The 14010-nt window shown below is 40.6% G+C and overlaps 1 protein-coding gene across 1 annotated transcript; it reads left to right on the forward strand.

Moving 5' to 3' along the window:
- Positions 1-1384: 1384 nt before the first annotated feature.
- TNFSF10 (TNF superfamily member 10) lies at positions 1385-13761 on the forward strand. The gene is made up of 5 exons (XM_039489587.1): positions 1385-1659; positions 5920-6072; positions 8412-8457; positions 9295-9387; positions 10455-13761. The coding sequence occupies exons 1-5, from the start codon at positions 1405-1407 to the stop codon at positions 10904-10906; spliced, it is 999 nt and encodes a 332-aa protein (XP_039345521.1). The 5' UTR covers positions 1385-1404; the 3' UTR covers positions 10907-13761.
- Positions 13762-14010: the final 249 nt, after the last annotated feature.

Below are 14010 nucleotides of genomic sequence, written 5' to 3' on the forward strand. Positions count from 1 at the left end.
AAAGTCCCAGACTCTGGAGTCAGGCGATTATGTAAGAATCTCAGGTTTCATTTAAAAAATGAAGTGTTTCTAGACTGGAGATTTTTCAAAAGTGCCCAAATCCCTTAAACACAAATCCTACCAAAAGTCAGTGAGACTTGTGATCCTAAATTGCTCGGGTGCTTTTGAAAATCTCCTGCCTGGCTCTCATGGTTGTGGACAAAGGAAAGCTAAAGGCTCAAAAAGCAGACGGCACATGAGAAGAATCAAAATTGCTTGGGGCAGGCAAGATTGGCTTTGTGGGGGGAACTAATAGCCAGTGGGGTGGTCTCAATCCACCAGCAAGTTGACTGGAATCACCAACTCTACAGGTAAAGGCTATCTTACAGGAGAACCTCCATAAGGCCCAGGAATCTCGCTGAATGTCAATTCCACCTATCAATTCCCCCAGACTGTTCTTTCAAGAGGTCTTCACCTTCTTGAAGCTCCAAGAAATCTTGTGGATCTCAGAGCTTAGGGCTGGGGCATTTGCACAGAGGCCCAGTTTCTTAGGAATCATGTTCCAATGGCTCTCTAAGGACAGCTGCCCCAAAATGCTCCTCAAAGGATAGTCCAATGTGAGGAGGGGAAACCCAGGGTAAGTTAAGGAGGGCAAAGTCAGCAATATCTTACACTGCACACTCTCCGCAGGTTGAAGGTGGAATGATGCTGTGAAGGGCCCCTATCTGCTCCCACATCCTTTTCTCCTCAGCCCTGTCCCTAGATCAAACTGCCAGCAGAGCCTGCCAGGCAGCTGAGAACCACTGCTGCTCCCATTGCATGAAGGGCCTTTTTTCAGTTCCTTCTTTTTCCCACCTAGCCTGGGCTGTTTTCCTTTGTTTGTTTTGGGTTTTTTGAGGGTGTGGGGGTTGGGGATTTGACCTTGCAGAATGGAGGAGAATAGGATTTTGGTGTTGCTTTTTTATTGCATTTTCAATACACATGAAGAGTCTGATTCTGACCTCACTCCCTCTGATGTAAATCTGGAATAATTCCATTGAACTCAACGGGGTTAGGTAGGTGTAAAACTGGTGAGACAAGCGAATCAGGATCTGTATTAGCATGTGGCAGAAATTGCAGCTTTTCAAGGAACAAAGAAAGGGTTGCTAAAAGCTAGCTATTCAAAAGCTATTTCAAGGAAGAACCGTGAATACCATTTAAATGAGGCCCTCCCCCACCCCCAGTCTATTTTCCAGCAGCATTGCCTATACAGCAAAGAAAGCAGAGCTCAAGGACACACCGGTTTTGCAAACACGAAAGCTGGATTTTTGTGGCTGCACTATTTTCATGTGCAGACTTTAGGATTATTGTTGTTGTGCCTTCTCCCCTCCCGCCCATCCCCACTTCCTGGAGATCAGCCAGCAGGGAAATCCTCTAAGGGGGTGGATGAGAGACAAAGTCTGCAGCCCTGCTCAACCAGGAAGAGCTCCACCTCAAACACAGCAAACAATAACAACCTCCCTTGTTGCCTCGCTCGCTCTCCCAGTCTGTGTGTCTTCTCTTTGTGGGCGCACCATGAGGCTGCCTACGGCCGGCCCCAGCACTGGCCAGACCTGTGGGCTTGTGCTGATCTCCGCTGTGCTGCTACAATCCATTTGCGTGGCGGTGACTTTCCTTTACTTCACCAATGAGCTGAAACAGGTAAGTACCACGGCGGCGATCTAGGTTGCTGGATCCAGCACTGCTCAATCTGCAGGCTGATTTGGCCAGCCTACAGGCAGTTCCTCGTTCTCTGTTTCACTCTCTCTCTCACTCTCCCTGCAAATCTAGCCAAGAAAAACCAACGCATCGTGTGTGCCCTTGTCCTGCTCAAAGGAAGGTTGTATGGGTTCCTGCACGAGCGATCCGGTTCCCACTGACGGCAGTGGCAAAACTCCCAGTGTTTGCAGGGAGCAGGATTGGGCCCTAGCTGAACTGTAGTGTGGCAGTGTTTATTGTAGCAGGAAAGCCTTAGAGATCCAGCGCTTTTGCTTTCATTGTAGGAGAAGTGGGTTAGGCTGGGTTTGTTTGTTTTGCTGGTTGGCTGGGTTTGTTTGCTCTTTACGCAGAACACGAAGGTCACGAAAAGAGAGGTTTTAAAAACTCACCTTAGACTTCCCCCACCCCCCCAGAAACAGAAATGCGCTTTTCATTAATGTTATAAAGTGGCTCTTTCTTCACTCCAATTTGTGCCTTGTCAGCACTGCTGGAACGTTAGTAGCGCTCGGGGCTAGGAGGAGAGCCAGCCTTCTCACCCGAATAGTCACACGCTTAAAAAGAAACCCAACGACACTACTTTGCTTTCAGACAGTGACTAATCCTGATAGAATTTCAGGCAGACACAAGCTGATCATTGCCCCCCCAGGCAGAGAGTTGGGGAATGTCTGTGTAGTGGGCTGCGCCTTCCACACTCTGCAACCACAGGTTCATATATCAGCTCAGCCATTTATCTTTTCTTAAGTAGTAACTGAAGTTCCATGCAACGTTTGGATGGTTGACTTTTGCACAAGACTTTAAAAACCATGGTCCTATATGGACATTCATGACCCCATGGCAGTTCTGTAGGGATAGTGAGTTTGTCTAGGTGTCCATCCACGTTTCCTATCCTGCTATCCCTACTATAGTGTGCTGTCCATCTGGGTGCTCTCCCTAGCTCCAGAGGTGGCTGAACACAAGCATCCGACGAAGTGGGTATAAAGCTCATGCTCCAAAACGTCTGTTAGTCTATAAGGTGCCACGGGATTCTTTGCTGCTTTTACAGATCCAGACTAACACGGCTGCCCCTCTGATACTGAATACAAGCAGCATTCTAGGTATATCATTTCTGTAGGGTTTTGAGATCCTTGCATTTGAAAGGTGCTGTATAAGTATAAAATACTATTGCAACCCGTGAATTTACCACTTGCAAAATTTAGTAGTACTCTACTCACAGCTTCTTTTGGAGATGGCTAAATCAGATGGTTTGGGAAATTCTTATCAGATGATTTGCACCACTCTACAATCAATACCAGACTTCTTGAATGTATAAATCTGGGGACCTGTCTGCTGAATTTGTTGCTCTGATAGCTTCATATCTGGTGAAATTAGGGATCTACAGAAACATTACATTTGTCTTAAGAAAATAGGTTACACTGTACTGGTGATAAGAGAGAAATGTAGGCAAAGTTGTTCCAACCCTCGTCTACTTGGTTCAAAGTTCTTTGTTATCAAACTTTTGAACATCAGCAATTAGTAACCACAGCACGTTCTCCTAGTTGCTTTTCCTCCAACTATGTATGGTTTGAACTTTTGAAAGAGTACTCTACTATCCTGAATAAACCATGTCCAACAATTCTTACCTCAGCTATAGCTCTTATTATTGCGGGAGAATAACTAACCCTTTTGTGGTGTGAAGGCTGACTCCAGTCTTTTGAAGGGAATTTCTGTTGGGCTGAAAATAGCCTACGTACAGTATCTGCATAATAATATTATATGGTGTCTCTATTATACATGTCCTTTTTGTTCTCCTGCACACAGATGTAAGGTATTGCTATATTAGAACTGTAAATACAGTTTGTTACCTTAATTGTACCTGTGGGTTATGGTCAGTGATATTTATCAGTGAGCCTGGTCCCTCTTTTCTCTTCTTTTTGCTGTTTCATAGAATCTGTATTTCGAGACTTCTGTCAAATAATCATCACTGGCCAGGTGTCAGATCCTTTCAGCTGTCAGTACAAATTAAAAATCTTATTTAATGCTGGGTAATTTTTCTCAATCTACATGGATAGTCATCTGATTAGCTAAATGTAACCGTCTGTTGATCATAAAATGGATAAAGCTTTTTGAACAGCCTAGTTTGGCTTATGGGAGGGGAGTGCTGAAAAGCAGTTACTCAGCCCGGTTGAGTTAATTACACATCCAGGATATAGGAAAGTGAAGAAAACAGACTTCATTGATTTTAAAAGCATAATCCAAATGTTGCCCTTAGGTAATGGGTGAAGTTGTAGAAATACTTCACTAATAATACTCCACTTAACATTTCTGTGGCACCTTCCCTCCATGGATCTCAAAGTGCTGTACAAATATCATTTCATTAAGACTCATAATGCCCTGCACCTCCATTTCCTTAACCTCTAAAATGGGGATAATACTTCCCTGCCACACTCACGTTTGCAGAGTGCATTAAACGCTGTAGATGCAAGATACTGCAGCAACACCAGGTACTAGTACAGTAAAGTTATCTCAGGGGCTAGGTGTGTGACAAGTAAGCAGAAAGCAGAAATGGCAGTAGTGTTTGCTTCCAGATTGAAGAGAAAAGTTTTGAAGCGCCCTCTCCTTTCCTGGTCCCTAGATCTGGTAGGAGAGTGGTCTGGTAAGGGCTGGTCTACACACAGATTTGGTATCAATTTAATTATCTTGGTTTAAAAACCAACCCCTTCTCATGGATGCAGTTACACTAGTATAAAGGTGTATAGCTTATTTCCACCAATTTAAGTAAAGTTCCGAAAGTAAGAAGCCTTATATTAAAAATACTACCCTATTCTGTAGTAATGATCCAAAAGCCTGTAGGGATACTCCTGTCAGTCAGAGTATTTTGTGTCAATGATTATAGAATAGGGTAGTATTTTTAAACATAAGAGAATTCTCTGTAGATGCTGCTGCACAAAGGTCAGGAGCTTGAGGTTAAGTGAGGTAAGATTTGCAGGGTCAGATGGTTGAATTCGCTCCATCCAGCTACAGCGGGAAATCTATGGCTTGCCTCCTTTGTTTTCAAGCAGACAGGAAAGGATGGGAATGGTGGGGGGAGGGGTGGAGAACAGTCCCCCTGTTCTCTGGTGCTGAATGTTCCAAGCTTGAAGGATAGTTTAAACTGTGACATGTTAAGTAAATTAACTTCCAGAGGCAGCAGATTAACAAACAAACAACAAAAATCCTTTAAGATAGAAATGGTTCAAATTAAACTATTAAATCAAGAAGAAGAAGCCAGTTTCTTTCCTTTCCAAACTTTACTGGCATACAGGTCTTAACAGGGGTTGTGGATGATGATGAACCATTGAACTCAATGGGATCAGGAGATCTCTCTAGGCTGCTTAGGTTACTGTGTTCTTACACTAAGCAACAAGTGCCAGCTTCGGTTTTGATAATGGGTTATCCCCTGCAGAAGCAGCAGAGCTCAAGGAAGGGTTTCGTTGTTTACTATATTCTTTACTATTTGAAACTATTTAAACTACTATTTTTAAACTATAACTAGGAAAGTTATTCCTGACCACAGTGAAGACATTGGGACTTTTGCCATTGACTTCAGTGGGGCTCTGATTTCACTCTTTCTCTTTACACATCAGAAGAAGGAATTCTCTCTTTAGATAGGTGAATGATGTAGAGATGGGCCCAAGTCACAAGACCAGAGATGTGGAATCAGATCTGAATGCCAGCTTCCTCAAAATTCATAGGGAAGAGGTTTGAATGTGGTCTTCTGGCCCCCTTCCATTACAGAAAATGCCCCAAGCTGCAAGGTTTGAAATCTGGGGTGGAATTTGCCCAAAGTGCAGACATGGGGAGTGGGTTAGTGGCTGATGTTCAGACTCATCTTCAGTCCTCAGCGTAGGAACTAAATTCTAACAATGTCAGAGCTGATAATTCTCAGCATTAGTGACGTAGATATTGCAAGTGCATAAACTTATTCAGCTGAGTCCTGGATGTCCAGTTTATGACCATATAGAGATAAAAATGTATTCTTGCATATTAGGCATCTGGTTGTAACTAAATAAGTATGTAAAATCAGGAATAACTCTCCTTTATAAAATAAATAAAAATAAACAAACTTGCTGTAGCATATTGGTGTTACTTAGAACAGAAAAGGTTTTCCTAAACACAAGAGTTTTAGAAATGCATCATATATCTGCACATTAAGTGAATTAACTAGCTTATTGCCTTCTACCACAGCTCCAGGACACATATTCCAAGAGCGGCATTGCTTGTCTCACTGGGGAAGATCTGGGAACTTTCATAAAACATGTGGATCTAAATGAGAATGAAGAAAGAGAGAGTGACCCCTGCTGGCAAGTGAAGTGGCAACTAGGAAAGTTAATTAAAAAGGTACTTTGGAACTTTCACACAAACGAAACAATGGAGCTTGGTTATAACAATCCAGATGGTTCAGAGAGTTAAGTTCCAACTAGTGAAATAAAATGCAAATCCCAAATTGTTTCCTTGCATTTTAGTGGTCAAATCGCAATTCCAGATATAAAGGAATTCTGTCTGCAGTGAAGTTCTTCTGAGAACAAAAATTGTCATTTCACTATAAGAGTTTCACTGTATTTAGGAGACAGAAAATACAGGTGACCAGTTATTACTAAGCTCATCCCAAAGAGGGGTTCATCCACTAATGTTTGTCTAGCATGCCCACTATTTAGAATGTCTGTCTATCCTTCTCATTTGTGACAAGCATGGAGATGTAGGGCCTGATTTTCTTTCACTCACACTAGCAAATCAGGAGTGATTCCACTCAAGCCACAGGAAATGTAACAGGTGTGAGATCAAAATCTTGCCCACAGTCCCTGTTATCATAAAGAAAACCACTTTTCACCTCCTGCCTCACAACTGTACAAAGAACAGGTATGTCATGAAGCATTGACGGTTTTATTACAATCTAAACTGGAAATCTCACTCCCCCCATTCCCCACACAGCCTTACCCTTCAAGGTCAGGTATTGTGTGTCAGCCTTTCAGAATACACACACATACACACTAATAAATTATATAGGGTTATCATTGATACTTTACTCTCACTTTTATCGCAAATGTAATTTTGAAGAAGTTTTACTTTGAATAAGGGGTTGCCAAATTGAAAAGGATGAGAAACACTGATCTAGTAAATTAATAGTGATTTAGTTAGTATACAGTGATGCACTGGAGGTCTGTTTTAAATAAAATATTGGCCCAAACTGAAGTCCATGGAGTTACTCCAAATTTAACTGGTATAATTGAAGGCAGAATTTGGTTCACTATATTAACTTAGTAGGTTTCTACAATGGGAAAATTCATAAATATTTTTCTGCGCCAGTGTAATCCTGCAATTATACAACATAGTTGGAGAAAGGCCCTTCACCCTGTCTGCACTACAACTTCTAATACTGCTACCACTGGGAAGACACTTAGGATTCAGAATTTCCTAGAGAAGCAATTGCTGCATATGCATATAGTAGCTGTTTCCCAAATCCATATAAACACTCTGCTAGAAAGAAAGCTGTTTGGTCAATGAAATGCAGATTAAGGTATCCCAGAGCCATTACATTCTGTAATCTCAGTATTCCTTAGATAATGGCAGTGTCTCTTACATTTCCATGGTGATGACAATGCTTTTGTTGTTCTCATGGAGCTATTACGATTGAGGAGCCATCATTGCTTAATGGAAACTATTCCAGTGTATTCAAAATACCCTTCCCATGACACTGGAACCATGAGTTACAGTGGAGAAATAGTAATGGCTTCAAGTGACAGAATATTTTTGCTTAATAAAGAACTAACATCAAAATTACATGAAAATAAGGTGGGATCTGATTAAAACCTCAAGGAAGCCAGGAATTTATGAGTGAGAACTTTTCACATGAATCTTAGTTCAAGATGTTGAATGTAAGTTTTGTGATAGACTGCCTGAGAACAGGGTATGAGATTTACTACAGTAAATAAGGGTATGTCTACCCTGCCCACATTACCGCGCGGCTGCAGCAGCGCTGTGACATGGGCAGCCTAGTCACGCTGTATCGCCGAGGGAGAGCTCTCCTGGCGAGGGGTGGTAGCTTTATCACCGGGAGCTACAAAGTGCTGTGTATACTGGCGCTTTTCAGTGCTAAAACTTTTGTCGCTCAGGGGGGCATTTTTTCACACCCCTGAAAGACTAAAGTTTTAGCACTGAAAGTGGCAGTGTAGACAAAGACTAAGCCAGATAAATTCCTGCCATTATTTATATATCAATAGTTTTGCCACTGTGAAAACCGCTGGATCTAATTCTCCTCTGTTGTACCAGAGTTAATCTGGAGTAACTCCAGTGAATTATTCCACAATCAAATTTCTCTAGACCTACACTGGAGTAATTGCAAACAGAATCTGATGCCCTGAACTCTATATTTCCTCTTACTGAGGGCCAGATTTTCCAAAGGACTTTAACACTCAATTGGATGAGCTCCCTTGCAGTTTGGCCCCAGATATTTAAAATTACTGCAAAACAGTTTGTTGTGAGAAATGAATGATACAGTTTCTTTTTGATGTCCACTTTTATTTACAAATAGGAATAAAATTTGTTTGATGGTCAAATGCTGGAGTTTGTTCAGTTATGTGGCATATAAGAGTGTGTGGAATAGTTGTGTTTCTGGCATCTTTGTCACTGCTCTACTGATTTCCTAGAAAGAAAACAGTTTTCTTTACGTGTGTTTGCAGATGATATCAAGAAACTATGAAGAAAACATTTCATCTGCGGTGAAAGGTATTTTTAATGTAACACATTTATTTAGCACATAAAAAAGAAACTGCGATGGTAGCAGATGTGCAGTGGTTCCATACATGTTTTCCAGTTGTAGAGAATAGTTCCTAATTTCTTACATAGTTGTACAGTTCTTCTGTAGCAAAGCATGCGAGATGAGTAACAGTTAGTATTAGCTGGTATTCTTTTAAGAGACATATTAAGCAGTCAGGAAATGTGGTCAAGTTATTAGAGCATGGAACCAGGATTCAGGAAAAGTGCCTGGCTTCTGTTCTTGTCTCTGATTCAGTGATTTTCTGCAATTCGTTTAACCTCTCTGTGCTTCAGAGAACAAATAGTACTTTGTTGTTGTGCAGCTACATTAATTAAGGATTGGGCACAGCTCTCCTCTGAAACTGATGCACCCCTGGAGGACTATCAGGAAGCATTCTGGCTCAAGAAGTCAGAGGAAATTTTGCTTGAGTAAAGACCACAGAATTTGGCCTTAAAAGATATTTACCCTTTCCATGAGCACATATTTATTTTTAGTACAGGGTGTTTGGGCACTGGTTTGGGGGGGGGGGGAGATATAGAAGGCTTAAAAAGGCATTTCAAAGAGAGTATGGGAAGTTCCGAGAAATTTTGACCATATCAACCATTACACTTCAATCTCTCATTGATTTGGTCAAATAAAATATTTTGACAAACACATAACTCCTCAAATACTGTCAATTTAGTAATTAGGCAGTCACATATTTCCATGGAGATGACAATGGCTTTGTTGTTTCTCTAATTCTAATTTGAGATTTAAAATGGTTATTTCTCATCTTCATGTAACTGAAATGTCTCTAACTCTTCCAGGAACTGAAGAACAGGGATCTCAGAACCATGGACACAGAATAGCAGCTCACTTAACTGGAAGCCACAATAAGAAGAGCTCTCTAGCCACATCAAGTAAGATATTTTGCTATATTGATGAAGGAAGAAAATGGTTACAAAATAGGGAAAGGTCACTGAATATGTGTGCTTTGCGATTTTCCAGAAATGAATATTGACTGTTGATTATTCTAGGCACACTTTTTGATTGTTTCTCATGGACTTAATGCAATTTTTTTGGCCAGAAAACAGGGAAAGCTTTAAAAAAATCAAAGATTTTCTAGTTTTGGTCAAAATAATTCTTCAGCTCACTCTAGTAGTAGTATCAACCCCACTCAACTTGGGTATCTATGGTGCACCTTCCTTCTATGTCTTTAGTTGTTTTTTTAATGAAAATTCCCTCTTTGTAACTCTGCCTATCTCCTCTGCAGTGTCTTTTTGGAGAAATATATGTGTATGAGGGCCTAGAAGGTAAGGTGATAGGCACATAAAAAAATTTAAATTCATACCAGATTTATTGAAGGACTTGCTAAAGTTCTCAAATCTTCTGGGGAAACCCAGGGCTGAGTTAGGATTCTCACATTATTTTGCTCAGTAGCCACGTGGCAACTTGGATTAATTTTCATTCTGTATTTCAGGCAGCAGTGGGGAAGGATTCAAAGATCAAAACTAAAATAAGTCCCCACAAAGTGATGTGCCAAATTGCTACTTAATGAAATTTGAAATCTATGGGCTGGTCTACGCTACCGCGGTAAACCAATCTAACTTAAGCAACTTCAGTGATGTGAATAATGTAACTGAAGTTGTCGTTGTTAGATCCACTTACAGCGGTGGCTACATTGCGCTGTGTCAACGGGAGAGCGTCTCCCGTCGACTTCCCTTATGCTTCTTGGGGCAGTGGAGTACTCAAGTGCTCTCCCACTGCATCGATTGCAGCAGTGCAAATCTACCAGCAAGTGAAGACATACCCTTTAAGAGTGATTGGGCCCAATCCTGGACCATCTGAAGCCAATGGATGCAGGATCTGGCCCATTGCTCTTATTTAGGTTTTGAAAAACAGTCTCATCAGCTAAGAGACAGTGGACTTTGTTGCACACAGCATTATTTAGCTCTATATTCTTCTCTATTTTTTTCCCCTCAAATAGATTCCTCATCCAGAAGAGGTGTTGGGCAGAAAATAAATACCTGGGAACCCTCAAGGAAAGACCATTCATTCCTCTATAATGTGGAGTTGAAAAATGGGGAGTTAATCATACCCAGAACAGGGTTTTATTACATCTACTCTCAAACTTACTTTCGATTCAGCGAACCTGAGAACGAGGATTCAGAATCAGATCCGTTAGCACTAAGCAGAAACCCTAAGCAAATGGTCCAGTATGTTTACAAACTGACGACATATCCAGAGCCTATCCTGCTCATGAAAAGTGCAAGAACTAGCTGCTGGTCTAAAAAGGCAGAATATGGACTTTACTCCATATATCAAGGTGGAGTATTTCAGCTAAAAAGGGATGATAAGATTTTTGTCTCTGTCAGTAACGAGGACATAGTTGACATGGACAAAGAAGCAAGTTTTTTTGGAGCCTTTTTGATCAGCTAAATGATTAACAGAAAACCAAACTCCCAAAGGAATCATTTTTTAAATTCTGTAATCTAAGGTGGCAGAGGAGGGAGGAAGCCACTGTGACAATACAGTGACTTCGAAGCAATAGTGGCAATGCAAGAATCCCCACTGTCAAATCATCCTGTGAAAGGTTTGATTGCTCTGAGAAATGATCCAGCGGAAGAGCAGCAGGTGGCTACAGCTGCATATGATTGTGCCTTGTATAACAGCACAGCAGATCCCCAAACATGCCAGTGTTCTAGGACTTGCCAGGATTTTAACATGTCAAAGGTGAATGGTTTTGGCTAGGATCAGATCAAGTGCAGGCAGGCACTGTCTGAGGTTCCCTATAACAGTCTACCAAAGCCTCTCAAAACCTCGTTTGTGACAATACCTCTGCAGGAAAGGTGGATTTGCACGGGGACTAGATGGAGACTATAGACTTGCATAGGGGATTAGATTGAGGTTGGAAAATGGATTTTATCATGAACGACACTTTGGACCCTATCCTGCTGACTCTTTCTCCTGTGAGTAATCTTTACATGAGCAGAAGCCCCTCTGATGCCAGTTGGACTGCTCTCTTGAGTAATAAGGTTTGCAGGATCAGGCCCTATGTTTGAATCTTAGATTTCCTAAAATGAAAGGCTTGCAAACAATTAAACTACAGTAGCATTTAAGCACATACTTAACTTTGACATGCGAGTACTCCATTTGAAATCAATGGGATACTAATGTGCTTAAAGTTAAACATGTGCTTAAGTGCTGCATGGGATCACAGCCTGGTTATTTTTGTCTTCATTAGGGTATTGTATAGATGATGGAATGAAGTGGCACAGCAGAGCCATTGAAATCAATAAGTCAAATTATGAGTTCCCAGTACATTTTAATAATCCCATATCTGCTTAGTTGACTAATATTGTACTGCAGAGATTTCACCACACTTAGAGCATGTTCAAATATGGAATCACTCTATACTTAGTGAAAATGAGTATTTGATCCAGAACCCAAGTGTTTTCCTTTAAATGTTGCATTCAGAGGACTACATTATTTGTCTCACATCAAGCATGACATGATGTGGTTCTTTCATGTTGATTGGCATGATGCCATGGAACATGATATGATGCAGAATAATTAGCTTGGATTTGAAGGAGAACATTCTTATTCCTGGAGAGGATACATGACTATCTCTGCTTCAGCATGGGCTGATTTTAAGTTAATACTGTTTAGATTTTTCTTTTATTTGCAGGGCTGTGTGGGAACTAGAAAGCATTTCTTTTTCTACCTGAACTGAATATTAGATTTGTTAGCTGTAAGATTAGAACTGTTTTTCAAAAGTTAAAGTTTTGTTAAGTATAGGCAATATAGCCGGATCTTCAGGTAGCACCACTCCAGTCACTTTAGTGGAGCTACACCCATTTACACCAGCTACAGATCTAGCCCAAGTTCAGTGGAAAAAACATATGTTTCTGAAAGAAAGGGGGAGTGAAAGGCAAGTGGGGCAAGGATTAAGCCAGTAGAGAATTTGGCCCTATATTATTTTTGATATAATAAGGTTGCCTCAGGAGTCATAAAATGATGAAAGTCAGCAAATGGCCTTACTTACTTTGTCCATGGCCTACAGGAAAAACAGGTATACCATTCACCCTACTACCTTTTTTATGGCCAACCGGAAATGAATTTGCATCAGTTGCCTCACTTGCCTTGTCTATATAAATCAGAAAAGTAGGCACACCAGTCATTCTATTTACTTTACCTATGAACAGCAAGAAAACAATTTACAGCAATCACTTTGCTTTGACTGGTTAGAAGAAAGAAGCACATGCAAGTTGATATTCAAAACCATTGTTCCAGTCTGTGTTTGCTGTTTCTACATGGAGGAAAATATGTTAATTTCGATGGTAGCCAATTCTGTGACTTGCTCCACCGCTTACTGGAGATGCTTGCTTTGCAGTGCAGTCATGTCTCATATACTTTATATATTTTTCTCAGCTAGTCCTTTGAAGCATTTTCTCAGAATTCTCCGACTGCACACCACAGAGTTTTTAGCTTTATTTGGTGGCTTCCTAATTTGGATACAGTATGAATTTGCACTAGTTTCACACTGGTCCCCACTGACTTTGACTGAACTGCTCCTGATTTACACTGGTGTAGATACTTCAGGTCTGTCTAGCTGAGCGAGGGCCAGATTTTGCTGCCCTTACTCATATTACATAATACTTTGGTCCCAATGCTGTAATGGGAGTACTCTTAGTGCACAAAGTTAAGCCTGAGTGTAGGTGTTTGCAGGATTGAGGCCTCACTTTGCAAGTTGTTTGTGGAGTAAGGGCTTGGCCCTGCTCCCATTCAGATCAGAGCAAAAACCTTAATGGGGCAGGACCAACCCCTTAGATATTATTCAATGAGAGTAAGGCCAGCACAATCTGATCCAGTCCGATTAGGATATATACTGTGTTTATTTTTCACAAAACTGACTAATTTTCAAACTACATAGTTCAGTTTAGCTTAATACATTTTCAAAAGAGAATAATTTGCAGAGAACTTTTATCCAGATTTTCTTCCCAGTTCTAATTTTTGATTCAGCTAACACAGTGCTCTTACTTAACACAGGAGTACTACAAGACTGCATTAAACAGCTCCCTCCAGATCCTAGATTCTGTCCCTGGTCCTTCAAAGTCTTATATATGTGCTTTACTTTACAAACTGAGTAGTCCCATAGACTTCATTTCCTGGATCAGGTTCATATTATTTAACTCCTCAGCAACATACTCAACTGCAGCATATAAATAAAATAATGGATTTTTTTTTAAAGTCCAGTTATTTTAGGTGCTTATTTTTTAAAAAAAAATTTTAACTGAGAGAGAATTTCAGATATATTAGTTGCAGCCTAAAAGTGGAAACCATACATATAATTAAGAAAAAGTCTATATGACAAAGACCTCAGGGAGACACAGATGGAAAAGGATTTGGAGAAGCCATAGGAGCTGTGCACAAATTCATAGCTGACAGTAACTTAAGACAGATTCTACTATCTACTACACACAGATGTTTTTCATCATTTTGTCTCTGCAACTTGATATATAATAATGGGCCCAATTTTATTT

The sequence above is a fragment of the Mauremys reevesii genome, linkage group 9 (genome assembly GCF_016161935.1).
Source record: "Mauremys reevesii isolate NIE-2019 linkage group 9, ASM1616193v1, whole genome shotgun sequence".
In the NCBI taxonomy this organism is placed as follows: Eukaryota; Metazoa; Chordata; order Testudines; family Geoemydidae; genus Mauremys; species Mauremys reevesii.